This window comes from Haliotis cracherodii, unplaced genomic scaffold, assembly GCF_022045235.1.
Source record: "Haliotis cracherodii isolate W230 unplaced genomic scaffold, xgHalCrac1.p SCAF_1, whole genome shotgun sequence".
NCBI lineage: Eukaryota > Metazoa > Mollusca > Gastropoda > Lepetellida > Haliotidae > Haliotis > Haliotis cracherodii.
The window spans coordinates 33718847-33737094 of record NW_027266264.1 but is presented as its reverse complement, the minus strand read 5'-3'; the positions used below and the strand labels follow the sequence as shown (position 1 = coordinate 33737094).

Below are 18248 nucleotides of genomic sequence, written 5' to 3'. Positions count from 1 at the left end.
GTGAGTGAATGAGTTGGGTTTAATGCTGCTTTTAACAATATTCCAGTTATACCACAGCGTGTCAGTTGAATGTGGGAGCAAAGCCTGAAGTGATGCAGGTCCCACGAGCACGGGTATGATGCCTACAAACCTAGAAACAAAATCGGGGCGAACCAGATCCGAACCCACAATCATAGGTTTCTGGCGTGCCCAACGGATGCAACTCTGCACAGCATATCGCGGCGCCTTAGATGACTGGGCCACCCGTGCCCCCATTGATCTAATGAACCCAATCAGACTGTAAAAAGTATATAGAAGGTGTTTAAAACCCTTGATTAAACGTAGATCACATGCTTCAGTGCCATCCTTTCCTTCTGTGCAGCTTTCTCAGTGAGTCTAACAATGAGGGTATGGCCTGGCTAAATGATGAGATGCTCTGAACGTGAAGCTCTTGCTGAGGTTGTAACAAGAGGTCACTCGTTCTTCACACGTGGACCCAAGTAACTTTGATCTCAACAGAAGCATTGATGATGTCCATCTCAAATCAAATCTTAGTTCTCGCTAACGCTAAATTTAGCGGTAGGGAGAACTAAGATCTGATTTTAATGTGATTGTGATGATGTTTATGTCACACTGAAAACTACATGATTCATGTGAGCCTAATTGCAGAGACAGAAACTAGCATTAGCCCAAACTCATTACAATCACATCTTTACTCTGGTACAATACCTCTGTGTGTGAATACTTGAGGAAACCTCCACAGGTCATGTCAAAATGAACTTTCTAATCATCCAATCAGTGTCCGCATGAACTAGCAAAGCATTCAGACAAAGCATATATATCAGATTTCTGTGTCAAAACAAACAAAAATAACAAGTTTCTGAGTGTCATGGGATCTACTCCCAAAAGGAAGTACAATTGAAGGAATATTTGTTGTGTGTTTTCATCTGTACAAACCAAAATTTCCTAATCAAGGCGGTAGAGAAATACAGCCAAATCATTTTAAAAAGATGACATCTGATTGGTTCAAAAACCCAAGCTCCTTCATTTAGACTGGACAGTCAAAGTTCATCCAAGCTTCACCGGACACAACCGATGGAGATGTCCTCCTATCTTCACATCTTCAGAGTAAAACATCTGATCTCAATGAGATTGGCACCAGCCTGCCATAGTCTGCATCAGTTTGTGTTACTGATGTTGAAAGTATCCCAAGGGCAAGTTGACATTCCGTGTTTTAAGGGTTTCCTTACTATTCAGTTTTTAATATAAAGGCTCTTTTCTACCACCAAGTTGAAATAATGACATTAAGCTATAATGGAATCAAACAAAGCAAAACATACATTTTGTGAATAAGTTTAAAAAAACTAATCAAGAAAAGATCCATCTGATGATATAAGAACACCTGACTTTTTCATGTGACTACAGTTAATGTCATGGCTGGTGGGTATTGCGACATGCATCCTTCCAGTTGCGAGTGTTGCTCAACTTGTTTTGAGTAGTATATACAACAAAGACTTATATGGCTGATAAACACAACAAGCATTTGGTTAGAATAGTCATTTATTGTTATCAGGAAAAAGCTGTACACAGTATTCTACTCAGTTCACACATGAACAAATGCACAAAACATGGTAAACTAAAATGGGCACATCTGTCACCAGTTGATGCGGGTTGGCCACAGGGGTTAAGAATGTCTCTCTAATAATGAACCCTGTAACCTGTTATTACCCATCATGTGAAGTAATTAGAGAATAACCAATGAGTTACGAGGAATTTTGGATTATTCTGTTCAGAATGAAGGAATGGTGTAAGCCCCAAGCCTTTGCAAGGGACTTCTAGCATTAATCCACAAATGACTTGCAGTATTCATTCACAAGGGAATTATCAGAAAGTTGTTAAAAAACTTTCCAGGTTCTGCAATGATCGGGATAAATGCACAAATGTTTGGACAAATATATACATGGAAGAGCAACAAACATAATTGACAGAAACACATACAAGTTAGAGCTTAACATCTGGTATCAGTGACCACAAATATCCCAACAAACAAATGTAACAAATCTCAATAAATGTATATTTACAAGATTGAATTGCCTTTTCAGAAATTCCAAATTTCTTCCCTTTCAGAAAAAAAAACAAACCTAAAAGATTCAAGAATATGAATCCTATGAGTCATGGTAGGTTTATGTTTGTCCCATGACCAGTATTCAAACAGTAGAAAATTTCTCTCAAAGCGAACACTGCATCACAGACAGAGCGAACACTGCATCACAGATAGAATCATTCAATCATGTCGGCCCCATCTTCCCCAGTTGCATCCTCAGCGATGTGGAGATCCTCGAGCATCTCCTGCAGCGAGATCTGTGGCACGCCCTCATCATCCGTGTCGTCCGTGTCAACAGCAAGCTTGTTCCGATCTGAAGCAGGCACACAACATTCAAGTGGACACTATGTAGCAATTGAGACGCCATCTTTCTCGGTATTATCACATGGGAGCCATCAGATGTGTACAACTGACATATGGTATAACTTGTCCATGAGATTATCCGGTGGTGGTGTTATGGTGACTAATGTTTATATGATGCCGATTTGTGTTTTGATCAACTTGTTCTGGCTTTTAAATCTTGATGTCTTCCCTTCACCTCTCACTCAATACTTACAGTCTGTGTGCATACCAGTGAGTTAGAGTATCTGCGGGTATGTTTTTGGATTCACCACACAACTCAAACTGCCATGAATCAGGAACGCTTTACATCATATTCTAATTCAATCTATAGGCCGATACGAGACGGTGCAAATGAGAGTCAGAGACTAAACGTGAAATACTCTTAACACAGACCAGCAAATATCCTTAACTTCAAATGTGACAATGGCTTGAATTTTATGTTCTCCATTAATTCAGTCATTTACCATTTTTTATAAACATGAGAAAGAGAGGTGACCAAATGGCAGAGGGAAAGAGAGATGATAAACACTGCCACAGAGAACGATAAGGGCCAGACAATGGACAATGTTAGTCCAAGCTGTATGGGGAGACTCACCCAGGTAAATGTTGACATTTTGTCTGACAGAAGGATCCTCCTCCAGATCTTCCAGGAACTCATTGTAGTCCCTGCAGAGAGAACATAGTGTTGTAACATTGTAGCCACCCCACATAGCAGGCTGTACCATGAACACGGCTATTACAACACATCTCATTACAAAGTTAAAACGAAAGGAAGAGACCCTGATATGGAGAAATACAGACATCCATAAAGAAAATAAATAGGTCATTTAGTTAGAGTGTTTTACTTTTATCTTCGGCAAGTAACGCATGGACAACAGGACTACTGCATCACAGACATCTCTTCAACACACTACAGCAGCTACAGATTTACATCCAGTCTGCCCCAGATCTCTGCTACAGCAGCTACAGATTTACATCCAGTCTGCCCCCGGATCTCTGCTACAGCAGCTACAAATTTACATCCAGTGTGCCCCCGGATCTCTGCTACAGCAGCTACAGATTTACATCCAGTCTGCCCCCGGATCTCTGCTACAGCAGCTACAGATTTACATCCAGTCTGCCCCCAGATCTCTGCTACAGCAGCTACAGATTTACATCCAGTCTGCCCCCAGATCTCTGCTACAGCAGCTACAAATTTACATCCAGTGTGCCCCCGGATCTCTGCTACAGTAGCTACAGATTTACATCCAGTCTGCCCCCAGATCTCTGCTACAGCAGCTACAGATTTACATCCAGTCTGCCCCAGATCTCTGCTACAGCAGCTACAAAGTTACATCCAGTGTGCCCCCGGATCTCTGCTACAGCAGCTACAGATTTACATCCAGTCTGCCCCCAGATCTCTGCTACAGCAGCTACAGATTTACATCCAGTCTGCCCCAGATCTCTGCTACAGCAGCTACAAATTTACATCCAGTGTGCCCCCAGATCTCTGCTACAGCAGCTACAGATTTACATCCAGTCTGCCCCCAGATCTCTGCTACAGCAGCTACAAATTTACATCCAGTGTGCCCCCGGATCTCTGCTACAGCAGCTACAGATTTACATCCAGTCTGCCCCCAGATCTCTGCTACAGCAGCTACAGATTTACATCCAGTCTGCCCCAGATCTCTGCTACAGCAGCTACAAAGTTACATCCAGTGTGCCCCCGGATCTCTGCTACAGCAGCTACAGATTTACATCCAGTCTGCCCCCAGATCTCTGCTACAGCAGCTACAGATTTACATCCAGTCTACCCCAGATCTCTGCTACAGCAGCTACAAATTTACATCCAGTGTGCCCCCGGATCTCTGCTACAGCAGCTACAGATTTACATCCAGTCTGCCCCCAGATCTCTGCTACAGCAGCTACAGATTTACATCCAGTCTGCCCCAGATCTCTGCTACAGCAGCTACAAATTTACATCCAGTGTGCCCCCGGATCTCTGCTACAGCAGCTACAGATTTACATCCAGTCTGCCCCCAGATCTCTGCTACAGCAGCTACAGATTTACATCCAGTCTGCCCCCAGATCTCTGCTACAGCAGCTACAAATTTACATCCAGTCTGCCCCAGATCTCTGCTACAGCAGCTACAGATTTACATCCAGTCTGCCCCCAGATCTCTGCTACAGCAGCTACAGATTTACATCCAGTGTGCCCCCAGATCTCTGCTACAGCAGCTACAGATTTACATCCAGTCTGCCCCCAGATCTCTGCTACAGCAGCTACAGATTTACATCCAGTCTGCCCCCAGATCTCTGCTACCTTTCCATGCTTGCAGTCTCCATGGCAGCATCGTCATTCAGGTGCTTCAGTTTCCACTTCCTCTTCCTGATTCTCTTGGAAGTGTCAAACACTTTCTTCACCACAATCTGAAAACACCACACAACATGATAGCTCGAGGACTACACAACACATGTTGGATGACACTGGCTCTCCGGTCCTGACACAGATAAAACAGACAAGTCAACTCGTTTAACACATTGGTGGGCCTCGTCAAGTGATGGATGCTCACACTTGTTTTGTTTGTTGCTTTATGCCAAGTCAGCACTATTCGAGTTATATGTTGAGGCATGTTAACATTCAAGTGATTGATATTATTGACAATAATCCACACCACTGGTGTACAATGATATGAAATGAACCAAGTCACCATGTCTGACCACAGCATCCATCACGTTCCTTTATATCACAAGGGGTCAAGCATATGCTCAAGCACTGTCCACCCACACATAGGCTCTTTATCTGAAGCTTGTGCAAATAAAAACTTTGTGCATGCAGTTGCTATTGACCTTTTAATGTTCCTCACAATTACCACAGAATGTTCATAGTCTACACATTTTATTAGAAGTAAAAGTTAATAATCAAATAAGGATGAAAAGATTGAAAACAAACATGTTTCCAGAATAATTTATATATGTTTTTCATACCAGTTTCCCCCGAGTCTTATGTTTTGAGACCACTGTCATGCCCACAGTTTCCCCCTGGCTTGAGACCACTGTCCTGCCCCCAGTTTCCCCCAGGCTTGAGACCACTGTCCTACCCCCAGTTTCCCCCTGGCTTGAGACCACTGTCCTGCCCCCAGTTTCCCCTGGCTTGAGACCACTGTCCTGCCTACAGTTTGCCCTGGCTTGAGACCACTGTCCTGCCCCCAGTTTCCCCCTGGTTTGAGACCACTGTCCTGCCCAGTTTCCCCCTGGCTTGAGACCACTGTCCTGCCCCTAGTTTCCCCCTGGCCTGAGACCACTGTCCTGCCCCCAGTTTCCCCCAGGCTTGAGACCACTGTCCTACCCCCAGTTTCCCCCTGGTTTGAGACCACTGTCCTGCCCAGTTTCCCCCTGGCTTGAGACCACTGTCCTGCCCCTAGTTTCCCCCTGGCCTGAGACCACTGTCCTACCCCCAGTTTCCCCTGGCTTGAGACCACTGTCCTGCCCCCAGTTTGCCCTGGCTTGAGACCACTGTCCTGCCCCCAGTTTGCCCTGGCTTGAGACCACTGTCCTGCCCCCAGTTTGCCCTGGCTTGAGACCACTGTCCTGCCCCCAGTTTGCCCTGGCTTGAGACCACTGTCCTGCCTACAGTTTCCCCTGGCCTGAGACCACTGTCCTGCCTACAGTTTCCCCCTGGCTTGAGACCACTGTCCTGCCCCTAGTTTCCCCCTGGCCTGAGACCACTGTCCTACCCCCAGTTTCCCCTGGCTTGAGACCACTGTCCTGCCCCCAGTTTGCCCTGGCTTGAGACCACTGTCCTGCCCCCAGTTTGCCCTGGCTTGAGACCACTGTCCTGCCTACAGTTTCCCCTGGCCTGAGACCACTGTCCTGCCCCCAGTTTCCCCTGGCTTGAGACCACTGTCCTGCCTACAGTTTCCCCTGGCCTGAGACCACTGTCCTGCCTACAGTTTCCCCTGGCTTGAGACCACTGTCCTGCCTACAGTTTGCCCTGGCTTGAGACCTCTGTCAGGCCCCCAGTTTGCCCTGGCTTGAGACCACTGTCCTGCCCCCAGTTTGCCCTGGCTTGAGACCACTGTCCTGCCCCCAGTTTGCCCTGGCTTGAGACCTCTGTCCTGCCTACAGTTTGCCCTGGCTTGAGACCACTGTCCTGCCCCTAGTTTCCCCCTGGCTTGAGACCACTGTCCTGCCCCCAGTTTGCCCTGGCTTGAGACCACTGTCCTGCCCCTAGTTTCCCCCTGGCCTGAGACCACGTCCTGCCTACAGTTTCCCCTGGCTTGAGACCAGTGGCTTGAGACCACTGTCCTGCCCCTAGTTTCCCCCTGGCTTGAGACCACTGTCCTGCCCCCAGTTTGCCCTGGCCTGAGACCACTGTCCTGCCCCCAGTTTGCCCTGGCTTGAGACCACTGTCCTGCCTACAGTTTCCCCTGGCTTGAGACCTCTGTCAGGCCCCCAGTTTGCCCTGGCTTGAGACCACTGTCCTGCCCCCAGTTTGCCCTGGCTTGAGACCACTGTCCTGCCCCCAGTTTGCCCTGGCTTGAGACCACTGTCCTGCCTACAGTTTCCCCTGGCTTGAGACCACTGTCCTGCCCCCAGTTTTCCCTGGCTTGAGACCACTGTCCTGCCCCCAGTTTGCCCTGGCTTGAGACCACTGTCCTGCCCCTAGTTTCCCCCTGGCTTGAGACCACTGTCCTGCCCCCAGTTTGCCCTGGCTTGAGACCACTGTCCTGCCCCTAGTTTCCCCCTGGCTTGAGACCACTGTCCTGCCTACAGTTTCCCCTGGCTTGAGACCACTGTCCTGCCCCTAGTTTCCCCCTGGCTTGAGACCACTGTCCTGCCCCCAGTTTGCCCTGGCCTGAGACCACTGTCCTGCCCCCAGTTTGCCCTGGCTTGAGACCACTGTCCTGCCTACAGTTTCCCCTGGCCTGAGACCACTGTCAGGCCCCCAGTTTGCCCTGGCTTGAGACCACTGTCCTGCCTACAGTTTCCCCTGGCTTGAGACCTCTGTCAGGCCCCCAGTTTGCCCTGGCTTGAGACCACTGTCCTGCCCCCAGTTTGCCCTGGCTTGAGACCTCTGTCAGGCCCCCAGTTTGCCCTGGCTTGAGACCACTGTCCTGCCTACAGTTTCCCCTGGCTTGAGACCACTGTCCTGCCCCCAGTTTGCCCTGGCTTGAGACCACTGTCCTGCCTACAGTTTCCCCTGGCTTGAGACCTCTGTCAGGCTCCCAGTTTGCCCTGGCTTGAGACCACTGTCCTGCCCCCAGTTTGCCCTGGCTTGAGACCACTGTCCTGCCCCCAGTTTCCCCTGGCTTGAGACCACTGTCCTGCCTACAGTTTCCCCTGGCTTGAGACCCCTGTCCTGCCCAGTTTCCCCCTGGCTTGAGACCACTGCCCTGCCCACCTACCACATCAGGGACTTTCTCCGATTTGATCTGCTCAAACTCCTTGTGGTTCAGATTGGCATTTGTAAAGTCGAACCTGGGAAGAAAACCTTCAATCACCATAATGCTTCACAGAATACACATCTACCGCACATGCATACAATGAACCAAACTCAAACATAAACAACTGATGATATATTACCAACAACTAAAATTAAAGAATTTTAGGCTAAGCTTACTCTAATAACTAATTACACAAGCATAACAAGAAAGTAAAACGAGACAAAATTATCCATAACGACAATGGTATTGTTGCAATTATGTTTACTAATTCTTACAAAGCATTATAGTTTTGGCTTCATGACGACTATCAAGCTTATTCAAGTTGTTTCACTGTTTTCAGTGTTGACGAAATGGCCCATAGCAAAGTGATGTCATATCAAAGTGATATCGCAAAGAATTATAGGTGATTCCAGTCTTTGTTCATGACAAGGAGACAGTTTATGTGACCTTGTTCCAACAACAGACTCAATGAGCTGGTGTCACCACTTGTGGATGGGAAACACATTTTATCTACAATTCTCAGAAAAAAGAGGAGGAATGATGGATTATCTAAGTATTTTCTTGTATGATAGTTAACAAGTGAAGGTGAAGTCAAATGGGGTTTAATGTCTTGTTAAAGATAAATGCACTTATATAGTGACTTACATGTATGGCTGCTTGTATAAGTCTGGACTCGTGCTACTCAGACACAGAATACTGACTCCAAACCGCCATCCTTAATGCTTAGGTGAGATACCAACAAGTACAATCTTTAAACATTTTGGAATGAGGTCATCAAACCACTGACCTTCCACTCTCAGGACAGACACTCCATCAACAAGACCATGGAGACTGTCTAATAGTTAACATTATGAGTGAGTGAGTGAGTGATTGAGTTTGGTTTAACGCCGCCTTTAACAGTATTCCAGTTATATCACGGCGTGTCAGCTTAATGTGGGAGGAAAGCCCGAAGTGATGCAGGTCTCAGACGTTTACCACTTCGGTGAAACCCACGAGCACGGGTATGGTGCTGACAAACCTAGAAACATAATCGGGGCAAACCGGGATTCGAACCCACAATCATAGGTTTCTGGTGTGCCTAAGGGACGCAACTCTGCACAGCGAATCGCGGCGCCTTAGACGACTGGGCCACCCCTGCCCCCTAGTTAACATTTTGACAAACAGGAAGCAAATTGTATTATGACAGGGAACTTACCCCATGACACTGTCCCCTACTTTCAGAAGGTGACCAAGATGGGTGCGGCAGTGGTACTGCTGGTCATTGACCCCGAGGTCGCTCATCCTGGCTACCCAGAGATCAGCCAGTACATGCTACAAACATGAATAATAACAATAAACAACAAATCTCCTAAATAATAACAATAAACAACAAATCTCTGTCGTCCTATCCCACCCCAGATACATTCAGGGAGGTGGACTTCTACCTTGGTAGAGGCTGGGACTGTGTTCCTATCCCACCCCAGATACACACAGGGAGGTGGACTCCTACCTAGGTAGAGGCTGGGACTGTGGTCCTATCCCACCCCAGATACACACAGGGAGGTGGACTCCTACCTTGGTAGAGGCTGTGACTGTGGTCCTATCCCACCCCAGATACACACAGGGAGGTGGACTCCTACCTAGGTAGAGGCTGGGACTGTGGTCCTATCCCACCCCAGATACATACAGGGAGGTGGACTCCTACCTTGGTAGAGGCTGGGACTGTGGTCCTATCCCAACCCAGATACACACAGGGAGGTAGACTCCTACCTTGGTAGAGGCTGGGACTCTGTGGGGCCTGTCCTTGTCAGCAATGTAGTCCACTTGCATCACCATGTACTCAATCAGCTGTTTGGGGCCACACAGAATCCGGAAAGGCGTCCTCCAGAACACTGTGCCACTCAATTCAGCCACTGAGGACAAAAAATAAAAATAAAATGAAAGTCTTGATAAAAGTCATCACTGTTCATATCATTAAGTGGGAGAAGGTGAAATGGGGTCTTAACATCGCGTCCAATATTATTGCACTTATATAGCGATGTGCATGCACGTGTGTGTGTTTGTGTGTGGCTGCTTGTTCTTGTCCAGACTTATGCTGATTTTATAGTGCTAGCCCACTGAGTTACCATGCCGCAGTTTAACATGAATATCCCATTGAGACACAGCATACTAACTCCGAGCTGACAAGTCCTTGTTTTAACCATTTGAACACCGAACCTTCCGCTCTCCAGGCGGACGCTCTACCACTGGACCACAGGGGCAGTTGTTCATATCATAGAATAAATCCTGGTAGTTCATAAACTGAAAACCAGTAGACTCCAACCATTCCATAAACATACGTAATATATGTATCGATTAATTTGCTGTCTAAAACATGTATTTGGATGTGTATCTTCAATCAGCATACTAAGTAATTATGTAGTCATAGCTTCATAGCCCATCTACCTATATTGACATCGTTATGCCAGGTTGAAGTGTGTTGAATTGAAGTGGGTCAGAGAGTTCTTTTCAATGCAAAAGCACAAGGAGTGCACTTAATAAGAGAGACATGTTGTCACTGTGCAAATATCTGCTGACGCCCAGTTGGCAGTCGACCGAAATTTGCACTTTGAAATCCATGTTGTTTGCGAACTGGATGTCTAGTTCATCACATGATTTTGATTGGACAATGCACAGATCATAAGTCCAGCCAAAATGTAACTCCGCAATTCCAGCCTATTTCAGCAAGGGTTGAAACGGGACTTTTATAGTCAGTTAACACCCTTGCCTCAAGAAGATCGTAACAAACCAGCAATTTCCCAGCAGGGGACACTAGAAATGGGCTTCACATTATGAACACACAGGATAATAAAACACGGGACATCAGCATGAAAAGTGAACACTTCAACCACTAGCTACCCCAAACCCACCTTAGCTCAAATGATCCCCGTCATAAATGTGTTTTAGTTTTAGCTCAATCAACATGATCATGACAAACTTTAGCTCAAGCTTTCAGCCCAATTGGTAATGTGAAAAAGCATGACTCCACCTACCCTGCAGAGTATTGGGGTCTATCAGGTGAATGGTCTGTGTCACCTTGTTGCAGATACACAGGGGGTTGATGTTGCCCAGTGACTGGGCCACCTTCTTGGGGAGACACACTATGTTGTCCTGGCAACAGAAGAAAAATAGGTCAGGTGAGGTGAACTTTGTCATCAATCAGCACTGAGGCCTCGAACTTCACAATCAGAACAAGTGATGCAGTCCGAGCAGCATATCTGATTTCTGTAGCTGGACACGAACTCATAAAATATAATGCCAGTAATAAATGACACGCTATCATAAAGTTGTGGATCTCTTATATCGTCGAATCATAGGTTTTTGGGAATCATACGTTTTCGGACGGCCATGATTATTGCGATCATTTGCACAGGGTGTGGCATCACACAGAAAATGTAAATACTCAGATGATGTTTTTGAGATAAAGTTGTCTTTTATAAGTGAGTGAGATGTTTTACAATTGTTCTTGTGAAGAGCAAGAATACTATGAATGTTTCTTAAATGTCTGAAAACCCATAACACAGTACATCATTTCTTAGTTAAAAAGGGGCATAACCTCTTTCAGTGGCATTTAGAAGTTGGTGTGGTAAAGAAAGACAACTTCTATGGATGAACAACTTCTTCATTACAATTAGTGCGACGTTTCGGTGTAGATCCTAACACCTTTATCAAGCAAGTGATAAGTATGTGATCTACACCGAAACGTCGCACTAATTGTAATGAAGAAGTTGTTCATCCATAGAACTTGTCTTTCTTAAAGGGGCATACTTTTGAACCACTGACCTTCCACTCACATGGCAACACTATCCACAGAGGACGTGTTTATCACATCAGTGTTGTACACTACTATTATACTGATGCAACATCAGCCCAAACTACTACAGAATTGTCAAAAAGTATCTTTCAAACAAGTCAGTATGAAGAATGTTTATGTGAAGTTTTCAACAATCCCGAGAGTGGACATTGCAACTTGCAGGCCTGTCTGCCAGCACAACATACAGACATACTTGGCCACTATTTCTAAGGATAAGCTATACCAATAGGACAGTAACAGGTAGAATGACATCAATACCTACCTTGCAGAGAGGAACAATCTCAACAGAGAAGGTGTATTTGTAGTTGTAGGTGTTGTTATGTGGGTCATGCGACACAAGCTCCTTGGCCAACTGACACCTGAAACAATATTATTTTGTATGTGACTCCTGGCACAATATTACCAGTATTTTAGTACTGACACCTGAAACAATATTATTTGGTACTGACACCTGAAACAACATTATTTGGTTCTGACTCCTGAAACAACATTATTTGGTACTGACACCTGAAACAACATTATTTGGTACTGACACATGAAACAACATTATTTGGTACTGACTCCTGAAACAACATTATTTTGTATCTGACACCTGAAACAACATTATTTTGGAACTGACTCCTGAAACAACATTATTTGGTACTGACACATGCAACAACATTATTTAGTATCAGACTCCTGAAACAACATTATTTGGTACTGACTCCTGAAACAACATTATTTGGTACTGACTCCTGAAACAACACTATTTTGTATCGGACACATGAAACAACATTATTTGGTACTGACACCTGAAACAACATTATTTTGTATCTGACTCCTGAAACAACATTATTTGGTACTGACACATGAAACAACATTATTTTGTATCTGACCCCTGAAACAACATTATTTGATACTGACACATGAAACAACATTATTTTGTATCTGACTCCTGAAACAACATTATTTTGTACCTGAATCCTGAAACAACATTATTTGGTACTGACACATGAAACAACATTATTTTGTATCTGACACCTGAAACAACATTATTATGTATGTGTAATCACTTGCCGTTGTCGACAGATATTTGGAAGCATCTATATGACAGGAAGCAAACCTGAAAGTGTTTTGAGCTGACAGTTGTTGCACCATTTGTTTATCAAACTAGACAACGTTGATATCAATGTCAATAATACATAGATTTGATGACATTTTCAGTCATTTAATCTAAAAAAGGTAACCCCTTTTCCTAAAATGTTGAGTTTCAAAGTTTGTAATATAATTCAAAACTATAATAACAAAAATAGCCATTTTAACATAAGACAGTGAGTGTGTGAGTTGGGTTTAGCACCACTTTGAACAGTATTCCAGTTATATCATGGAGTAATAGCTTGATGTGGGAGGAAAGTGCAAAGTGATGCAGGTCTTAGACATTTATCACTTTGTTGAAACCCATGAACATGGTTATGGTGCTGACAAACCTAGAAACATAATCGAGGCAAATCAAGATTGAAATCCAGGATCATAGGTTTCTGGCATGCCCAAAGGATGCAACTCTGCACAGCGAATTGCGTCGCCTTAGACGACTGGGCCACCTGGGCCACCTGTGCTCCCTTTAACATGAGATAAGATTTCTCAAAGAAACAAGATAATCCTTTAAAATTGGTTTTGTAAGTTTATTATATGTTAATGAAATGGTTCACCTTTCCACATAAAGCTTATGTATGTTAATCAAACATTTTCAAAATACATTTTTAGTTTAGTCAATCACCATTATGAATTGCTAGACTCACTTGCACGGCACGTATGTTGACAGGAAGTCTGTCAACTTCCTCGCATCCTGCTGAGTGGCATAGAAGAAGTCCAAACCACCTGACACCAAGGAAAAAATGTCAGGTAAATAGTACTTTCAGTAAACTTTCCGAAATACATGTAGTGAGTTTGAACAGTATTGCCGGAATAGCCCACTCAGACACAGTATACTGATTCCAAGCTGACCAGTCCTTGTTATAGCCCCTTAATGCCGAGTGCCAGATAGGGTTATAACAAGTACAATCTTTTATCGTCTTTTGGTATGACACGGCCGGGGATTGAACCCTCGACTCTCAACTCTCAGGGCAGATGCTCTACCACTAGAGGCAGTTGACAAACATAATCAGGGTGAATCTGGGATTCAAACACACAATTGTGGGATTCTGGCAAGCCTAAGGGAGGCAACTCTGCATAGCAAATCACAGTATCTAAGAAGAAAAAAAAATGAATATTGATAAAATACATAATTTATTTATAACCAATGAAGGAGTAAAAGGAATAACTGGAGGAGGAGGCACCTGTGTCAAGGACATAAGGGCAGCAATAGGGTTAACTAATTTGGTTGCCAATGTCACCAGATTTAAGGATCAACTCTAAATGACTTAAAAGAAACTTTATTTATGGCCATGAGATCAATTTTCACGCACATAAAGTAATTATTTGATGAGAGATATTTAATAAGTTACCTCTGCAATGTCAGTAGTAACGGTGTTTGTAGTATTTGCAAGTGTGCTGACAAGATTCCTATCCTGACTCTAAGGACAACCTATGAGAGAGAGCCTCACCATATATTGGCTTGATGTTGACGGTGTTGGAGTGAGCCTTGTGCTTCAAGATTAACTGCTCCAGGTAAAAGAAGGTCTTCTTGTGTTCTGTCTACAGTCAACAAAAAGATTATAAATTAAACTTGTGAAGCAAAAGCGTAATGTATTCCAAGAATGAAAATGTTTGTGAATTATTAACATCCATTATACACTCTCGTTTTAAGGCGTTTTATTGCTAAATGTGTGAGCAATGTTTCATGTTTTGCTTAGTAGCACATATTCATGATCACAAGTCTCAGGGAACTGAACAGTCTTTGGCATGACAAGTCAACAACTTACCAACTTGACTATCAATGTCACTAAAATCAGATCTTTTACTCTGTAAAAACTATCAATGTTAAGATCTGACAAACCATCAAAAGGTCGTGTCAGGTGAACCCAGAGTGAACTCTGATCATCTCCCTTTTAGAACCCACGGTTTATAAAATATCCATGACAATATCATAGTGCAGCCTTTGTTGTTTTTTTGCATTCAGAACTGCTAATGTATGTTCGTTTTCAAGATACAGAAGTCGCATATGCTGCTCTGAATGCCTTGGTAACTCATATCAAAACTTAATCATCCTCAGAGCTGACTGGCTGTCCTGAATATTGAGGGTTTGTCAGATCTTCACACACAGAGATATCATATCGAAGCAAAAGATTGTATCTTGATGAGCACGCCGAGGCTGCCATCTACCTGGTGAGAGGACAAGTACCTTCTGTCTGACTTGCACCACAGCCTTCCAGTAGTCTTTGGCCTCCACACGCTGACAGTCTTCACAGATCTGACTGTTGACAACAAACTCCACCACAAATACCTGCTGCAACACTGCCCCATTCATCACCTGTGCAAAATACAGATCTTGATAAGTCTTACACAAGGAACTTATACTGCAATCAAATCTGTTCCTCCTAAAGATTGCTGTATCTTAGTTTCCTTGATTTCATTAATATGGTGTTTAAGTGCATAGACTGGATATATTTACAGAGCGCCGTCATATAGCTGGAATACTGCTGAGTTAAAATACAAACAACCTCATCAAGGATGTAACTGTAAACTAGTATACTAAACCATCTAACATTTCTTTGGTATTTGGACACAATTTCCTTTCAGTCTTATAGATTTAATGACAAACGACTAATGGAGTATTTTCATGTACCTCCTTCTGTACCGAGAGTTTGACTTTGACTCTCTGTGAATGAGGCTCTGTCCAGATGAAGCCTGCATCAACCAGGTTGACCTGTAGAATAAATGTTCAACTCAGAGACAGCAGTACTCATGCATGGGCTTACATAATAACCACCATTCATATGTAAAAGAAACAATCTTATTGCAGCTGGCTTCTTTTCTCATTCTTCATCATTTTCATATATTTTCTTTAGAACTGTACTTTAACTCTCTGGTTCTCAATCAAAATCTGGTAGTCAAGAGAGAATACTCTGTTGGTAAAATAAACTTCACACAACATCACCATCACTTTAATTCACCTGACAAAACAACTTCCATCTTGGCATACAAGGCAAATCCTTTACATAATATGAAAATATGAGGAACATAATTATTTAAATCTAAAAATGACCAAAACAATTGCAAGAACATCTAAGGGGGCCGGCTATGCTTCATGGTCTGCTGGTCTTAGTCATCAGTAATCATAACTGTTTGATTGATAAACCTCACAAAATGTGCATCACACACAATACAGCCACACAGCATAGAGGTATTGAATGACCTGAATGCTATTGCAAGGACTGTGAAATAGCCTGACCACATTGCCCCTTTCAAGGCAAAAGGCATTCTTCAACATGCCCTACCTTTGCCAGTCCTTTAAGCCTCTTGAGACACACTGTGAGGAGCTCCCTGGACTCCAGCTGGGCAGATATCCATGTGGCAGGAGGCTGCAGATACCTGACAGTACATGTATCATATAGTGCTTGAGTTGGTTTCAAGGTCTGCACAGTGTACAAATCACTACCAGGATATAGGCAATTCTCTCACATATGTAATAGCAGATTTGTCTCAAATAAAGCTGCAGAACGAACAACATTGTTTTTACATTGATACAAGATAAAGGCTATGCTTTACAATAAAATTGATCAGACAATGTTAAAAATCTGAGGGACATACAGTGTCCTGCTCATGTATAGTTAGATATTGTAAAGAAAATGACAGGGCAGAAGGGGAATATAAATTATAATTGCCTAGTAACTATCATCAAAAACGTTTCAGTTTCATCAATGTTTGAACATAGTCTATTCACTGCCACTCAATCGCTGAAAACAAATTTAACTCATCATGTATGGTTTTAACAAACGCCCTACTTTATCCATTTTCTAAATGCCCAGTGCCTTATTATGACAAATACGGTAATGTAAATTGAAAGCGTTCAAAACAAAACATGAAAGTCTAGTAGTTCTTGTGATAGCCCAATGCTAAAGTGATTGATGAAGGTGTCCTTAGATTCAAATCCTATAGGAGCAAACCTCCAAGGATCCAAGGACTGCTTATTGTACACAGAAACTGTTAGTAAAAACTCATGATTCAAATTGCAGAAGCTGATTCATCAAACTTAAGGTTTACCTTTCACACTTGCGGCAAAAATAGAGTACAGCCTGTTTGGGAATTCCCTCTGTGATGTCAATCTGTCCTCGTAGACATGCTACACATGTGTTTGTTGGGTTCGGCTCTATCGGGGTCCCACATCTACAGCACAGGCTGAAGAACAAAACATGCATGTCTAATTGTTGGTTCATTGAACAGAAGCAGGTTTAACTAAGTCACAGTCACGGTCATTCTGGCCATCGTAACCATCTGTTATGCTAGGCGGTGCTGAGGCTAGATTGAGTTAGAACACAGCTTTGAACATCATTTCTGTTATATCACAGCTCCCAGTTTGTTGTGGATAGAAAGTGATGCAGGTCATACATGTACAGCACTTTGCTAAAACCAATGATCACATATATGGTGCTGACAAACCAAGGATTACAACTGGTATGAATCTGTTATCTTTGGAACACCTGATCTGTGGATCCTGGCATGATCAAGGGACGCAATGCACCTCAAAGGCTCTGTCTGTTTCATGTTTCTTGTCTCAGTAATTAAATTAATCAGCCAAAAACAATTACACTTGACGCATTTAGCTTCAAAATGTGTATTGCTACGCTTTCACTATCTGACATCCACTGGTCGCTTATACAGAACTAAACATTTTACTAAAATCCAATGCTGAATTTGCTCCAGCCTTCGCAAGCTCTGTCAGAGTGCAAATTATTGAATATCATGGACATATAATTATACCATCCTGTTCCCAAACTCTTCATCTTTAAGTATACCACGAGCAATCCACAAGGATACACAGCTCATTAGTACATTGAAGAAATAATTCAATCACTTTGGTCTTAGCTTAATTATTAAAAAGTATATGATTTCCATAATACATATATCTTATTAAAGGAGTAGGATAGGATCTACGTAAGAGTTGTTACAAATAATAACAGTAACACTTATCAAGCATTTCCAAATGAAATATCGTGAACATGATGAATGACTAGCTGATGAGCATCATAAATCAGTAGAACTTACATAGTATTTGTGGACTTCACTTGACTTTCCGTCATGTATTCCATGACTGTTTAGAGGAGTGCTATGTCTCGTTGTGGTTTAGATTCTGACGGACTTCAAACTGACAACTATATCAATGTGCTCTCTTACACATTCAGCCTGCCATGTGTTGAGCAAGGTTGTGACATCACGGGCACCTACTGCATTATCTCCCTTGAATACTATTAGCTTTACAACAGATGACATACTATAGTGTCATAACGTTGGACAATATGTTCACGTCATCCTAATAACTGACTATATGTAATAAAAGAAACGACTGGAAATGGTATCATGCAAATTAAAGTAGTTGCCTGTCGTCAGATGCGACTAACGGGATCGGGTGGACAGGCTTCTATGTCAT

General features: G+C 43.3%; 1 protein-coding gene across 1 annotated transcript; it reads right to left on the bottom strand.

Annotated features, from left to right (window-relative positions):
* Nucleotides 1–1900: 1900 nt before the first annotated feature.
* Nucleotides 1901–18034, bottom strand: LOC139476417 (60S ribosomal export protein NMD3-like). The gene is made up of 15 exons (XM_071259405.1): nt 17867–18034; nt 16865–16999; nt 16099–16192; nt 15447–15527; nt 15003–15131; nt 14266–14356; nt 13462–13540; nt 11946–12042; nt 10863–10980; nt 9601–9743; nt 9047–9162; nt 7813–7885; nt 4728–4834; nt 3021–3091; nt 1901–2396 (listed from the first exon to the last, which is right to left on the bottom strand). The coding sequence occupies exons 1-15, from the start codon at nt 17908–17910 to the stop codon at nt 2260–2262; spliced, it is 1515 nt and encodes a 504-aa protein (XP_071115506.1). The 5' UTR covers nt 17911–18034; the 3' UTR covers nt 1901–2259.
* Nucleotides 18035–18248: the final 214 nt, after the last annotated feature.